The following is a 15,340-nucleotide window of genomic DNA, read 5'->3' on the forward strand; positions in this document are numbered from 1 at the left end:
CTGCATGGACACGGGCGGGGCGCCCCCTCACCTCCACTCTTGAGGAGGTAGCGGTTGACATCCTGTATGGTGGTATTGATGGTAGGCCCGGTGGGGACACTTCCAGGAGTGACGTCGGGGTCATTCTCGGGATCTATATTCTGAAGTCCTTTCCAGGGAACTCCAGGATGGAACTCTGGAAAATTCCAAACAAATGAAAATCAACACATGAGTATTAGAGCACCTTCATGTTGCTTCATGATAGCTTATGGAAATGTTTATAATCTGCTAATTAAGTTAAGAGGCACACTTTAGACTTTCTTTAGTAAATCATCAATCCTTCGGAACAAACTAAGTATTATAGCCACCACGCTGGACACTAAGATGGTGTCCAGACGGGAGGATACAGCCCAGACATACTCTGACCGGACGGGACACAGCGCCCCTTCCCCTCTCTCCTTCCACTGAACCGAGGGCTGCAGAAAACCCTGTGATGCCAACCACACCCACAATTTATCTGATGAATGGATTTCCAATGAAAAAGCCAAAGCTATGGGGTTAAGGCTTCCAGGATTCTCAGCTTGGACCCTGGCTTCTACTGGGCCTAGTCGTTCCCATAGGCTTGGCGTGTTCTGATCGGCTGCCACAGGGAAGCGTGCACACTCTTTCTTACCTGGGGGCCAGTTGATGCTGGAGCCATTTGAGATTTTATCACTGTCAGATTTGGCACGTGACCAGCTATGGGGAACAGCTACAGGAGGACTGGCTGGTGACTCACTGCTCTGGATTAAATCGTACCGGCCATAGGAGTCGTCGATGGAGGACTTAGCTGGAGGCCCAATGCTCAGACCTCCAGGGATAGCACCTGGGGGGACGACAGGGAACAAAGAGCCGAGTGAACAGGGGACCCCGAGTCCCTGTGCTGGGCGCCGGGCCTTGCCCTTTGCACAGGTGCACGAACTGTCAGACTCGGTTTGGCCAGCACCTTCTGGGGGAAGTGACTATTTCCGTTAGCCCAAACTTGGCCTTGAAAGACAAACTCTTTAAGAACTGTTTCAGTTGTTCAAGTTGGAATTCTTGATAAATGCATACCCACACCACGGTGAAGCCCTCTGGGGACAGCCTGTGAGTCCCTGTGGTCAGCTCCTGTCCTTGTTGCTGCCTGTGTCCCTTCCCCAGTCTGCTGCCCTCACTATGGAAGGACAAACAGGCATGTGGACTCGGAGGCCTTAACCCCACCCACCCTGGGCGACTGAGCTCTCTCCTGCCAAGGGAAGTGCCCAAATAGCACGTGACGATTTTCTTCTAGAATTAACCATTAGGAAAAATTTTCTTTTTAGAATGCCTTATATCAAGAGAGAATTATACACCCTATTAATTTCCTTTGCTGTTTATGCTACGAGGAATTTAAGAGCTAAATTTAATGCAAGTGAGATCACCTCCTACGGTTACTAGCTTTTTTTTCCCCCCCCCGGCCGTGCCTCGCAGCTTGCGGGATCTTAGTTCCCCGGCCAGGGATTGAACCCTGGCCCCAGCAGTGAAAGCGCCAAATCCTAACCACCGGACCACCAGGGAATTTCCTGGTTGTTAGCATCTGCTGTTTCTCTTTTCTAGGCATTAGATTTTCTATTGTGTTTTATCATTTTATGGAAAAAATTTTCTCTTAGACAAAGTTTTGGTTGAAGATACAGATACATGAGTGTGCGGCCATGACCTGTACTCTTCGTTGCTCTGGGGCATTTTCAATTACTTCTTGGTTTGTAGCTAAGGTGTGAACGTTGAGGCTTGGAGAGGTTTGATCATTGACTACCTGGGATCTGACACACTCTGTAATGAAGTGGAATATATACGTTTAACTTACTGAGGTAACACTGGTTTCTGACATCTAAGTTTCACGGGTGTGACACTGCATTTCGACTTTTGTCTACACCACAGGGTGCTCACCACCAAGAGCTTAGTTTATACCCGTCTCCACGCAGTTGACCCCCTTTCGCCATTTCGCTCTCCATCCACCCCTTCCCCTCTGGTTACCACTACTCTAGTTCCCTGTATCCCTGTCTGTTGTGGTTTGGTTTGTTCTCTTGGAATATTTTCTATTCAGCTTTCAGCACTGAACTCTTAGAAGGGAAATGCAGTACGAGTAACAAAACGAGCATAACCAGCGAGTAGGAAAGAAGTGACCAGACTCCAGGCACCTTGGCTCAGACGTACCATGCTTGCTGGGGTTCTGGTCGAGTGGAGAAGCAGCACCGGGTAAGTTATCCATGGGGTTGGGATGTGTCCACTGAGGGAGGCGTGACTGGGACTGCGACGGGTCCTTCACTGATAAACCACCAGTCATGTCCATGCTGCTGACATTCATGTTTGGGTTCAGTCCAGCTAAAAACAAAAACGCTATCAGGATACGTCTGCTCTTCCTCTAAACGTTTACTTTCTAAAGCTCTCCTAGAGAATCAAACTAAGTCTTAATTCACAGCCAAATATTTTAAATGTAACTTTTAATGCTGGAGGAAAAAAAAACCCTTTTTGCCTTTTTAGTAACACACATCTGTAGGAATCTTATTCCTAAATTAGGGGGACGATGGTAACAAATAGTCTTTGATTAAGTAAGACCAATGATTCTCTTCATTTTACTCGCTTTGGTGCCAAACGTGGTCCTGAAGCTTCTCAGTCAGAGCCCACAGAAAAACAGAACAAGTCCAAACAACTAGGAAAGTCTTTTCTGATCTCAGGGCACCTTGTGCAAACTCACCAGATCCAAACCAGTCTCTCAGAGACGTAAACGGTACCCTAAGGTCCCACCGACAGAACAAGCTGGTGGGGAGACCCCAAATCTGCCTTTAGTGAACTCACTTTACAAAAGGCTGCTCTTAAGGAGTTTATGAATTAAACATCAAACTCCCTTAAAGGACTTGAACTATTTCAAAGTGTGGGTGCTGCCGTCTGCCCTGGCTGGAATGTGAGCTGATCCTGGGTTTATTTCTTACAGCTAAAAGCAGGCATGCACTGGGGCACGTGACAAGCGCCCTCACTGTGCCGGGTTAGTGGAGAGAGATGAGGGGGACGATAGCAAAAAGGCTGAAGTGAAGAGTCGCTGATGGGACACCCGTCATGAGCTGAGCAGGCTGCTTGGCCGGACAGAATGACCAGTGCAGGTGTGACCCAGTGTTTCCAGGCCATTTCTAACCTGCGGTTCCCACACCACATGTCCTGGTACAGAGCAAAGGTACTGAACATTTTTGTTCTTAACTTTAAATCAAGAGCTTCAAACTCAAATGCCCGTATGGGCCAAGCAGGCAACACAAATGAAGGTGATGCGGGCCTGGTGGGGACAGCGCCCGCCCTGCTACAGGTGCTACCCATGCAACCAGTGAATGGAACACAGGCCCAAGGCAGCCATTTTCAAGAGAAGCCAGAAGCCACTTTTGGTTGAAAATTTCCAATTTTTAAGTGTTGGCAATCTCACACACACACACACTGTGCAGACCTAACCGAACGCCCATGGGAGTCCGACACCACTGGGGGCTACCTTCACCTCCACCCACACAGACCCAGTCAGGTGAGGGCACAACCGTTAGGACGGGCTTCAGACTGGCCTCCAGAGCACCCCAAGCCCCATGGCCGGGCCCCACCCTCCCCGTCTCGTTTCTTTCTGTTCCTCCCTCCACTGGCAGCCAGCCTGGCCGGCCCTCGCCGACACCGACGGCCTCTTCTTCCATGCGAGGCTGGCTCTGCTCCACTGAACTCTACTCGTTTGAGGTCCACGCTTAAACCCTGCTCTGATTCTTCTTTCACCGCGCAGGGTGACCATGCACTCTCCCTTCCCTAAGCTCTGCAGTAACCACGTTGCACTGCCTATGAAGGCTGGTTTTCGTTTTTATACGCCTGGTCTTCCTGGGAAGACGACAAGCTCGGGAGTCAAGACAGCATCCGGAGAAGAGGCTGCACAGGAAGGAAGGCGGACGGGACTTAGAGCTGCTGACGAAAAGGGGTGAGAACCAGCCAGAGAGGCAATTTTACAAACTAACTTGCTTAAACTTTATTAGCTATCTATTTTAACACATTTATTTTTAAACTTTAATGTGATTATAAAATATTATCCGAAGTATTTTTCATCAATTTTGAAGATTCAAGGCACTAATCTTTTCACTTGTAAGAGAAAGCGTTTAAGGGTAAAGATTTGTGTACTACATCCTCTAAATATAGGTTAAGAGGACAGATGGATACTAGGACACTAGGAAGCTGCAGCTAAACATTTCAGGACAATAGATGGAACTGAATTTTCTTCTAAAACAACTATTGTTAAAAAAGAAGTATTTACATAAGTAGCCAACATTCTACCAAGTGCTTGCTATTACAAAGTACTTTGCCTGTTAGTTCACCAAATCTTTAGAAGAACCCTATGAGGTAAGTATTCCCACTTTACAGATGGGGAAATTGAGGCAAAGAGCTGCCAGGCAGCTTAGTCGTGGGGGCAGTGTGGTGGCCTGATTCCTAAGGCAGGTCTTAACTACTAGACTATTCTGCTTCTTCAGCACAGAGGAAAGTAACGGGTGGGACAATCATGAAGGGACAGAAGAACCGTAGTTTAGCATTTGTCAGTTTTGTATTAAAGACACACCACACTGGTTACATGTCAAGGAGACAGTGCTCATGTGATCAGAACATAGCTCTCAGAGGTGTTGGTAGTATTCCACAGAAAGGGACATCATTAGCCGAGATTCGCTGTCACTCACCTGGCCTTTGACCCTCTGGATATGTATTTCTCAGGTAACTAATTCCCTTTGCCCTGTAGCTTCAGACTCTAACAGTCAGCCTGACAAGCCTGAGGCGCTTTCACCCACTTCTGGATCCTTAGAGCAAATTACAGCTGACCCTCGAACAACGCAGGGGTCACAAATCCGGGTATGACTTTACAGCCGGTCCTCTGTACCTGCAAACTCAACCAACCGCAGGTCACGCAGCACCGTTATTTACGGGAAAAAACCCACGGGTAAGTGGACCACGCTGTTTCAGCCCGTGTTGTTCATGGGTCAACAGTATTCCCCGTACGATCACTTTCCTGACACAGCCCTTCTGACGGTCTTCAACGTCGTAACCTGTGTCCCTCCTGGTGACCTCGAGGGCGGCACCACATCTGCCACTGGCCTGCGGGTTTCAAGTGCTGGGCGGGCGCCCTACCGGTTGGGGGTGAGGGTGTGCGTGTTGGTCTGGGTGAGTACACAGTCGTGCTCTGCACTACAGGACTTGTGCGGGCAACCATGGCTTTTTAAGAAGTGCCTGGTTCACGGAAATCTGCATACCCTTCCTGTTCCCAGCAGTTCAGGCTGGAGAGAGCCAGGGACGGAACAAAGCGCCGATTCAACAGTGGAGAGGAGATCATTCTGGTACTACTTTCAAAGATTTTATACTGAAAGCACTTATGGGAGCAGCAAAATTCTTGCTCCGCGAAGACAGCTAGGGTCCCTCCCTTACGAAGGAGACCTGAGACAGCCTCGCTCCGGTTTTGCCTGGAACTGCATTTCTGCCCGGCTATTTCAGCCCCGCCAGGCGCACGCGGTCGGCGTCGACCCGGACTCACCGAGAGGGTAGGGAGCGAAGGTGCTGGGTGAAGACTGCTGCTCTTTGGTCTGCAGGTCGGGGAGGCCGGGGGCCTGGGGGTGGGGGGGGAAGCTGTCCAGGGCCGATTTGCCTGCAGAGGGGTGCAGAGACAGGGGCGGCGGGGGCGGGGGCGGCTTCATGAGCAGGGCCTGGGCCAGCTGGCGCTGGTGCTGCTGGATCTGCTGCTGCAGGTTAGTGATTGTGCGCGCAACCTGCGGGCGGGGACGCGCGGTCAGCGGGTCGGGAGGGCCGCCGGGGCCGCCCTCCTCCCCAGCCCAGGTGACGCCGAGGCTTTCAAAACGGGAGGCTGAGCGAGAGAGAAGCCAGTGACAAGTAACAGGCCAGGGGAGGTGACAGCTAGCGACCCGCTGAGCCACCCGGGGGGCGCCTACTTGCTGCTCCTGTTGTCTCATGGGTCCGGAAACGTTCCGCTGGGCCTGTAGCATCTGCTGCTGGATCTGTAAACGTTGGTACGCCTGTGGACACAGACACAAAGAGAAGCGTCCAGTAGATTATAAGAAAGCCTCAACAAAGGGTTCCACTTCTGTACATTAGTGTAAAAAAAAAAGGCACAGATTCTCGGTTCCCTTACCATCCTGTGGTTTAAGCATAGCGTGAGGCATGAAGCTTTTTCAAAAGGAGACATGTCTTTCCAAAACCTTTCTAGTGCACAGACTTTACAAAGTAACTCAGTCAGTACCCCTGTTTAGTGCTGGTAATGAGGTTTGTCAGCAAATATTTTTCAGTTAATGAAGAGATCAAAATTCTTCTGCTCAATTCATACAAACTAAAAATAAAAAAGAAATGAGGGGAAAATAAAAATTTTTTTCCCCTTATAAAGATGCAAGTTGTCCAGAATGGCTCAGACCATGTGGCAGGACAGCAGTGATCGGCGGCCACAGAACAATACACGTTAAAGGGCTTGTAGCTACCAGGAGCCACGTGTGGCCTTGGTCCACAGGGAGCCTGAGGTCCAGACGTGGCCACTTCTGCCACACAGACCCCGTCCACGAAGCCAGCGAGAATGATCGTCAGATTCTTCCCACCATGAGGCAGAAGGCCGGATCATTTGTTTCGAAAGTTGGCTGAATACTGTAAATTTTTTCTTTACAACATGGATTTTTTTGGGACGTTTTGGGCAAGAGGATTTATTGAAATAGAATCCAAGTAGAAGTAGAGATTATACTACTAGAAATGCCTCATTAATCTGTAAATTAGAGAGGAATAAAATACTTCACTTAAGTGAATCCTTACAGGCTCTAAAACTTAACCTTAGGATGTACTGAAATATCATTTTACCAAGTTTTCTGGAAAAAAATGTTACAACAGTGTACATTGTTTTTAAAACAGAGCAGAGTAAACATAATCCAACATTTTCTTGGTATCTTTTACACTACAGAGGTCAATAAAAATTATGTATAAATAAAGGATTCCAGAACATCAGTACGACTGATAACGAGTTCTGTCTCCCGTCAGAATCCAGCCGTCCTCTGTGTTATCAAGGAGTGGAAAGCTGTTTTCCTCTGCAGTGACAGCTCTAAATAGCATGCTTCTCAGCTGCTCCCCGCTGAGGCCGGCGGTCCCTTCCTGGCGCTGGCGGTAGCACACCGCGCAGGGGCCTTACAGCATGACTGTGAGGCAGCTTGGCTCCCTTTTCCGAGTGAGGTCCAGTCCCGGTCTGGATCCCGTGCCCAGGGCCCTGGGTACTTCACTGCACTGCGGCTTGTCCTAGGTCACCCCCACCCCACCTGGCCACTACCTGGAACCAGACACCCAGACGGTCAGACGTGTGTCTAACAAACGCTGAAGGGTCAGGACTGAGAGCCCAGGGCTCCCCCGTAAGGAAAGGCTGACAGCATGGTTTTGTCTATTGGAGGCTTTTCTCCCTTCATGACTCCTGGTCATTTTCTAGGAGATGAAGCTGTTGGGCAAGACTTCTAAATAAATCAGGTGTCAACGTATTAAAGAAGGAAATACTATACCGGGCCCTTCAGGGAATACAAATTCAGGATGCACCTAGGGATACAATGCCATGGCATTTCATGGTAAAAGCAGTAAGACTGTTGAAAACTAAAAATTCAACATATGTTAAACTGTAACACTTGCGAGAATTATTAGGCTACATCAGCCTTCCTCAAGAGGGATTCTGAGAAAATCAAGTCCTAATCTCTAAGGCATCTCATCTCCTGTATGTAACGAAGTAACTTCTGTCTTTTGTTTCTAGAATGCTATCTGTGTAGACCAACCTTGGAAGAATTTAGAGAACAATCATGAAATGATTTGTTGGGTTCTGTGGTTCAGATGAGAAAGGCTGGCTGAGAGCTAACAGACACCCTAACTGTCAGATCTGGAAGACTGTGATCACGAAAGGGCCACAGAATCCACAAAGCTTAGTGGACACACCCTTAAGGGAAGAACTTCCTAATTCCTTTAACAGTTTACAAACTTCGTGAACGTCTCAATGACATTCCCTGACGTGAAGAAAAGCGTTACGGCGACTGCTTTTCTTCAGTCGGCATGCATGTTGCTGGCACATCCCCGAGCTCACGGGGAGAAGGCTCTTCCTCTGTCCTAGAACCCGAGCAGATCTACCCACTCACCAGCTGCAGCTGATAGAGCTGGTTCAACATCGTCATATGCTGAGGATTAATTGGCGAGGTTAATAGTGCAGGGTTGAGACCAATGTTTTTTGCTGCAAACTGCAAAAGCTGTGCTTGAACCTGTTAACAAAAAATGCACCATTAGACATGGATTCTCTATTCAAACATTTACTTGTCTGGGCAGTTTTCTGAGATTCAAAACTGAGTAAATGACAGTTATATTTGTCTCAGTGAACTTCAAAAGCCATTAAAAAATTTACAGACATTTTAACATTAGTAGTTTACATGCTTTTGTGGATAATATGAAAGGAAGAAAGGAAGGAAGGGAGGGAGGGAGGTAAAGGCAGATGGCAAGAAAGAGATTTCTTCCTCCAAATATTTTAGTTACGAATTAACTTTCTAGGGCTCTGGGTTACTCCCATCGGTAACTGGTTTCACGTTCTGTCGAAATGAAGCTAAGTGGGCATCGTTTAAGGTGGGAGACAGCGAAGGCGTGGTCTCTGGGAGGAAGTTCGAGCCTCCTCAAAGGAGGCCAGTGTCTGCGTCTCACACGGGCGCCCTGGACTAGTCCCCGCAGGAGCTCAGCAGATGGCACCGCGGCCATCTGACCGGGGGGCCTTGTTCCAGGGCAGGCAGGGACCCCTTCTCAAGTTGACACGTTCGGGAAGTGGTCTCCCCCTGCTCGTGGGACCAGCCATTCCTCTCGGGGGGCCCGGCTGCCCAGCCTCCCATGTGGCACGTGCCCTGGTGTGGCCGGCCAGCCCTGACCGCAATGGTCAGCCTGCCTCTCTGCCCAACTGGCATTCACTGCTCTGAACCCTTCAGGGGCTTGGCACTGGCCAGCTCAGTGTTTTCCACGGCGTGCGCTGTACGTTTATCACAGCATTTACACAAGATGGTTTTAGGTAGAGCACAGAAGAGTATCTTTTACAGTCGTCTAACGTGTATTAGAAAAATGTTGCTTTTTCTCTTTACGACAGATATGTTCAGTTTTAAGAATAAATTTATCTAAATTAAGAAGGCAAGTCAACTTAAAGAAAACACATTATGTAACAGTCGTGGGAGGCACACAGATGAGTGACGTTCGGGACACGCTGGCTTGCTGTGTGTGGAAGGCTGCTCTGTCTCCAGGACCTGTCTCTGCTCCTGTGCCTTAGCTGGGGTGGCCATGTCACTAGGCTTGGGCAGTGGGACATGAGTGGAAGTGGTATGTCTCTCGCTTTCCCTCTGTCATTGGGCAACGGCCGAGGCAGAGCTGCTACTTTCTGCTCTGTTGCTTGGGGGCGAATTACTTGTCTGTCTCGTCCGAGCACCTGTATTTCAGGGTGTCTTTGCTGTAGCAGCTTACAGTGTACCCTGTTTAATGCATTTTACTGTAGCAGCTTACAGTGTATCCTGTTTAATGCATTTCACTATTATTTCACCCAGATTTCAGCCATCTCAACTCAGTGCAGAGATCTCTGGTCAAACAACTGTGGAGGAATAATTACTTCCAGCGAATTCTATGATTTACCATTTTAATCTATTACTGAATATTCTTTTAAGCGGTAAGGACTGTAACACTGTAATTAAAAACTCAGTCCAAAGTCAAAAATTATGGAAATGTTCTAAAAGTAAACAATATTAATATGAGAAAAAGCTGACATTATGCTTTAGAGCTAAGCAAAACAATATCCTTTTCCTTGATTCTATTTGCTCTTTTGTTTTAAAACGATCTAATACTAAAGAATAAACTTAACTCAAAAGTCTGTGATATGGACACTATTATATATTGTCACATTTAGTTTGTCACTAAAGCATTACTCAGTCCTTCACTGCTTCTAAGAATTTTCTTTTATGTCCCAAGCAATTTCACTTGCCACTTTCCTCTCTCACCAATCTAGAAGAATTCAATGGGTTCATCCGAGTAATCTTCTCAAGACCAGGACGGAAGTCCCATCCCTGGCATGTGTCACCCGGCAACAGCACTCTGCCGGGAGGAGGCCCAGCCCTGGCCTGTGGGGCGGGGGCCCTGGGGGAGCAGCTCCGGAAGTGCCTCCCAGGGCAGGAGGGTGGGATGGACAGGTTAACACTGCGGGCTGACTGGCTCTCAGTGTAGCGCGGACGCGGGTCTGACCTGAGGGGATAGAAACTGAGGCACTTGAGCACGGAGACTGGGCTGGGAGGAGCTCAGGGGCTGCACGGGCGGCTGTGGCGGCTGCTGCATGGTCCTCGCTGGGGCTGCTCCGCTGCTGCCAAACATGCCCAGGTTGCCACTCGGTGTCTGCAGGGAGGCGGAGGGCGCGTTACACAGTCGCCCGGGAGCCAGCGGGGGGCAAGGCTGCACCTGCTTCCTGCCGCTCTCAACGTGTACCAAAGGGGATGTTTAAGAAGTGCTGTCTAAACTGGGTACAGATGACAGGAGATCTGCCCGCAGAGCCTGCCTATGTCTTTAAATCACAGAAGCCGCCCACAGAGCCAGTTTTAGGTGCCCCCCAACAAGGCCGTCGTCTTCCAGGAAGCTATAATTACACAGAGCCAGGCACAGGAGCAGCAGGCACGGCTGTGTGGGCACCGTCTGTGCTGGGGTAAAGGGCATCATGTGTGGGGACCACTAACCTGGGAGAACAGGACATTTTCCAAAAGGAAATATAATTATGATTTCAACAAACCTGAAATTGAATACGTGAACAAGTCCAGGCAGTTAACTTTGTGTTAAATATAATAACTATATATTTGAGTGCTTCTTTCTACTCTCCTGACTGGGCATCTGATCCCCGGGGCCCGCCGGCCAGGCTGCTGACTTCCCGACCGCAGAAGAGCTGAAACTGGCACCGCAGCCCGGTGGGCAACAAGAGATGGCCAGGATCACGTGGATGGGGCGCCACTGAGAACTGCCGCCGGCCACCCCAAATCTCACAGCATCGCTGGAAGAGAAGGCTCAGAGCTGTGTGATGTGAGCCTCCCCCAGGAGAAAATCAAGAAGAGCAGTTCTGTGGACGGGAAGAGCGTGACGCGCTTCCGTATCATTTCATTCCAGGGGAGAGAAGTGACACGAAGCGGCCGTCGATCAAAACCCCAGGTCCCTCCGTTCAGGGACGTCTGAGGGTGACTTTCACCTCCCCCAAGAGTGTCAAAGGCAGGGAACAGTGCCAACATCACTCTCTGAAAACCACTGAGAACCTGCAAGAGATGTCACCTCTGTTCTGGGAAAAAGGGGAGAGTATGGTGTTTTCCTGCAGATCAATGCATTTAAGGTGTCGACTGTCAGGAGAGACAGGACGGCACTGCCTGGACCTGTGAACGCATCGGGCAGGTGAAGACGGCTCTGCGGTCCATGTCATTTAAAGTACTAGCAGTACGTTAGTACCAAGGGTGTTTTAGTTACATGTAAGAATAAATATAATTTTGAAGCATTTCCTATAACATGGTTAAATTTCAAGAACTGGATTCAATTCAGTTGAATTGAATCCAAGCAGTACATCACTTGGAAGGAAATCCTTATAATATTTCAGCTTCCTTTACATATTCAGTTATATTTTCAAATGCAAGCATTAATTAAAAATAAGAAGGTTTGCGTGTCAAACACATTTTCTGAAAGGCAAATGAGAGAGACCATGGTGGCCATCTACCAACAGCCTTACCTGTCTAGAAGAATTCAAGTTTTGCATGCCCAGCCCTGAGGCAATCCCGCCCAGGGCCTGATTAGGGAGTGCACTGTTGGAAAGGGGGAGCTTCAGGCTTGGTGAAGGCAAAAATGGTGAAGTCGTGGGCTCTTCCACGAGGCCGCCATCCTGATTGGGGAAAGAAAGCGTGAGCTGTGTGCGGTGCCCGTCCGCACACAAAGCACAAGTTTCCCGGGACACAGAAAGGGATGCGGATGAACAAAGAATTAAAAGATCAAAAATGTGTGGACAGGAAAATGGAGAAATGGTCAAAAGGAAGAGGGGAAAAAGAAAAAAGAGAAACAGGATTAAGATGCTGTTTTCATTTTAACAATTATTTTACAAACACATATCAGCTTATAATATTCTCATCACTACTGACCCTGCCTACGGGTAGGAATCAGAAGAGAGACAAACACTGTAAAAAGTCTTACTTGGAAAACACTTTACAACCATTTTCAAATAAACAGGCTCCTTTTGAGAAGTTATTAGCAAGGTTCTAAGTATACATTAGGTTGAAATCTGCTGACATTCAAATGTTTTTGACCTACAAACAGCGATTTCATATGGTTTAACCTAATAATAAGGTAAATTATAAAACAGACAAAAATCTTGTTATTATTATTTTTTTACATTTATTGGGTGCCAGGTCCTTTGTAAATTTATCTCATCTAACTTCACAACAAACCTGCAGTATTTATTGATAGACTGATTGATTGCCATGCCATGTGACGTACAGGATCTTAGTTCCCTGACCAGGGAGCAAACTTGTGCCCCCTGCAGTGGAAGTGCAGAGTTTTAACCACTGGACCACTAGGGAAGTCCCCAAACCTGCAATATTATTTCACATTTTAAAGATACGGAAATAAGTCAGGGTCCCACAGTTAGCAAATAAAAATACAGGGTGGGGAGTTAAACTGGAATTTCAGATAAACTACTAATAATATCTGAGAATAAACATGCTCCAAAAATGATTCATTGTTGTCTGAAATTCCGATTTCTCTGGGCACAGTGGTGCCGGGCAAGGCGAGGACTCCACTGTGTGGAGTGCTGGCAGAGGACACTGCTAATCTGAGAACAGACGAACTCTCAGCTCTTCTCCTATGAGCTTGCTTTTAGTCTGTTTGTTTGCTTTAAACTTGTCCTTTCTTGCTTCCATTTTTTTTTCAAGGATGAACATTCTGATTGAGTTTAACGGGATGCTGTGTCCCCCCTCTGAGGTCACACCAATCTGGAGAGGGAGCATGACGATACTAAGGGGAACGAACTGGCGACTACACTTGTTGAAACATCTAAGGGGATTTTCCCACAGACCCCTGCGTGTTCTCTGAAGTAGAACATCCAAGCAAGGGCCATGAGACATGGGTGCCCATGCCTAACCACTTCTAGACCCTTTTTCCTGAGATTAGACATGTAATACATCATTTCCAGTGGGAAGAACTGTGCATATAAAGTAAGACCGTAAAACAGAAATTTGATGGACCCTCGTCTATTGGACAAATTGAAGCAGCCAAGCTCACCCGCTAACATGAAAATCAGTTTTCAATTTCAGTATTTTTATTCCTAGTCCCATCATATGAAATATAACACAACCTCTTTTGAGTTAAACATTCATATATATTAAAAAAATGGGTAAAAGTCACTTAAATATTATAGCCCAATAACTTTTTAATCCAACACAGTGAAAACGAAAAACACCTCTTGTTAAAAACAAACAAAAAGCCACCTAAACTCATACCTTGTCCAGGAAGGTGGGGCGGTCCACGGAAGACTCTTTGGAGATCGGTGGGCGGCAGCCAAGGGGCTTGGTGACCATCCCATTGTAGTCGGTCACTCCCAGTCCACGCTTGTCCACGTCCACCTTCTTTTCCAGCAGAGCGCCTGGGGCAAAGCAGACAGAAGCAGCGCTTGAAACGAGACGCCTCGGGGGTCAGCTGCGAGTTCTGAGCACGGACGGGCACCAGCCTACCCCTCAGGGAAGGAGTTAAGACGCTCACCCCCAGAAAACAGGGGCCTCGGGTTGGCTCTGGACCCTGCTCCTCGTCCCTCACAGCCACGCCGGCCACCTCTGCCACTGTGCGGATAGGCCCTTCCTCTCCCCCGGGACTTGTCGCCTCTTTTTCCAAAGAGGGCCCTTCCCTGGCTGCCCCGCCTCGTGGCCATCGATTTCCACCTGCTGAGTCCCTACTGGCTGTAAGGACCTGTCCGAATGTCGGGGATACAATACAACGCAAACCAGACAGAGTCTGTCCTTGTGCTCTTCCGATTCAGAGACTGGTGTTTGTTCCACTCCCTCTGACTCTGCGCCGCCTCACGGCTCTGAGGAGGCGGGACTAACTCCCTCCAGCTCACACCGATTCCCTGTGTCCCGGCAGCTTATACCACCCATTTGGCATTTGCATGTGATTATAAAGTTGATCCTCATTATTTGTGAATTCCGAGCTTGTGAATCCACCTACTTGCCTACATATACTTGTAGTCCCCAAATCAATAGTATGGCGCTTTTTGGTCATTTGTGGACACGTGGGGCGGTGAAGAATTTGAGCCCCCGACACACACATTCCCAGATCAGGCTCTCACAAAGCGACAGGTGTCCTTTTGTGGTGTACTTAGGGCTATCTCTGTGCTTTTTGTTGGTCATCGCAGTGGTCCCCATGGTCCCCAAGCCAATGTGCTGTCTGGTGTCCTAAGCGCAAGAAGGCTGCATGGTGCCTGCTTTGTTTAGCAGCTGCTGCAGCAGCGCTGCCCAGGCGGCTGAGTTCAGCTGATGAGCAGGGCAGTGCAGCCGGAACAGGGACAGAATGTCACCATCGTGTACAAGGCTGTGTGGGGGGAGCTAAAGTAATGTCTACAGTGTGAGATGAAGCTTCAGAAAAGATGGAAAGTGGCTAAATTTGTGGATTCACAAGATGATAACTTATTTAAAAAAAGCATAGCTCACGGCATTGGTGTGAGTCAAAAAGGGAACAAAATCTATGGTCACATTATCCAGGGTCAGGAGGATGTTCAACCCTTCGTAGCTAATGCTTTATTATAAAGAAATATGGCACATAATTATTTGTGAGAAATACATATTAAATACGGTGTCTTTAAACAGAAACACACATAAAACGAGGTTACGTGTTGACTGGTTGACAAAAATGCTGTGGCCAGAGGCTCAGATGACCTCAACCCTGCATGTTCCCGAGGAGCAAGGGTTTAGTACTTCCTGATTCAGTGTCTGCAGGGACTTTATAGGACATAAGTACCACGAATGATGAGAATCAGCTGTATTTTACATGTAAACATTTAACGTAATTGATATTATTTTTAAAGCAATTCCAGAACTAGGGTTGCTTGTTCCTTGACAGTAACTCTCGTCTCTCAGCCAGCAGGCGATGCTCCCGTGGGGCCCTGAGCAAGCCCTGCCGGGCGCGGCACAAGAACAGCTCACTCAGCACCCAATGAGGTGGGCACGTGGTCCCAGTGCCTTTCTCCAAGAGGGTCACTATCTCCCCACTCAAAATAGATGGAGAT

At 48.2% G+C, this 15,340-nt stretch overlaps 1 protein-coding gene across 12 annotated transcripts in view; it reads right to left on the minus strand.

The window, feature by feature from the left end:
* The window catches only part of TNRC6C (trinucleotide repeat containing adaptor 6C), a 129,532-nt gene that overhangs the window by 14,531 nt on the left and 99,661 nt on the right, over positions 1 to 15,340 (minus strand). For 10 of the 12 annotated variants that reach the window (XM_073798070.1, XM_073798068.1, XM_073798073.1 and 7 more), the window contains 9 exons: positions 13,563 to 13,705; positions 11,804 to 11,977; positions 10,297 to 10,443; positions 8,181 to 8,300; positions 5,973 to 6,056; positions 5,561 to 5,792; positions 2,191 to 2,358; positions 653 to 844; positions 32 to 175 (listed from right to left, as the gene is read on the minus strand). In XM_073798070.1, coding sequence (XP_073654171.1) covers positions 32 to 175; positions 653 to 844; positions 2,191 to 2,358; positions 5,561 to 5,792; positions 5,973 to 6,056; positions 8,181 to 8,300; positions 10,297 to 10,443; positions 11,804 to 11,977; positions 13,563 to 13,705 — 1,404 coding nt within the window. The remainder of the gene's footprint in view (positions 1 to 31; positions 176 to 652; positions 845 to 2,190; positions 2,359 to 5,560; positions 5,793 to 5,972; positions 6,057 to 8,180; positions 8,301 to 10,296; positions 10,444 to 11,803; positions 11,978 to 13,562; positions 13,706 to 15,340) is intronic. The other 2 variants (XM_073798069.1, XM_019938798.3) reach the window with 1 other exon arrangement.

Source organism: Tursiops truncatus, chromosome 20, assembly GCF_011762595.2.
Source record: "Tursiops truncatus isolate mTurTru1 chromosome 20, mTurTru1.mat.Y, whole genome shotgun sequence".
Taxonomy (NCBI): domain Eukaryota; kingdom Metazoa; phylum Chordata; class Mammalia; order Artiodactyla; family Delphinidae; genus Tursiops; species Tursiops truncatus.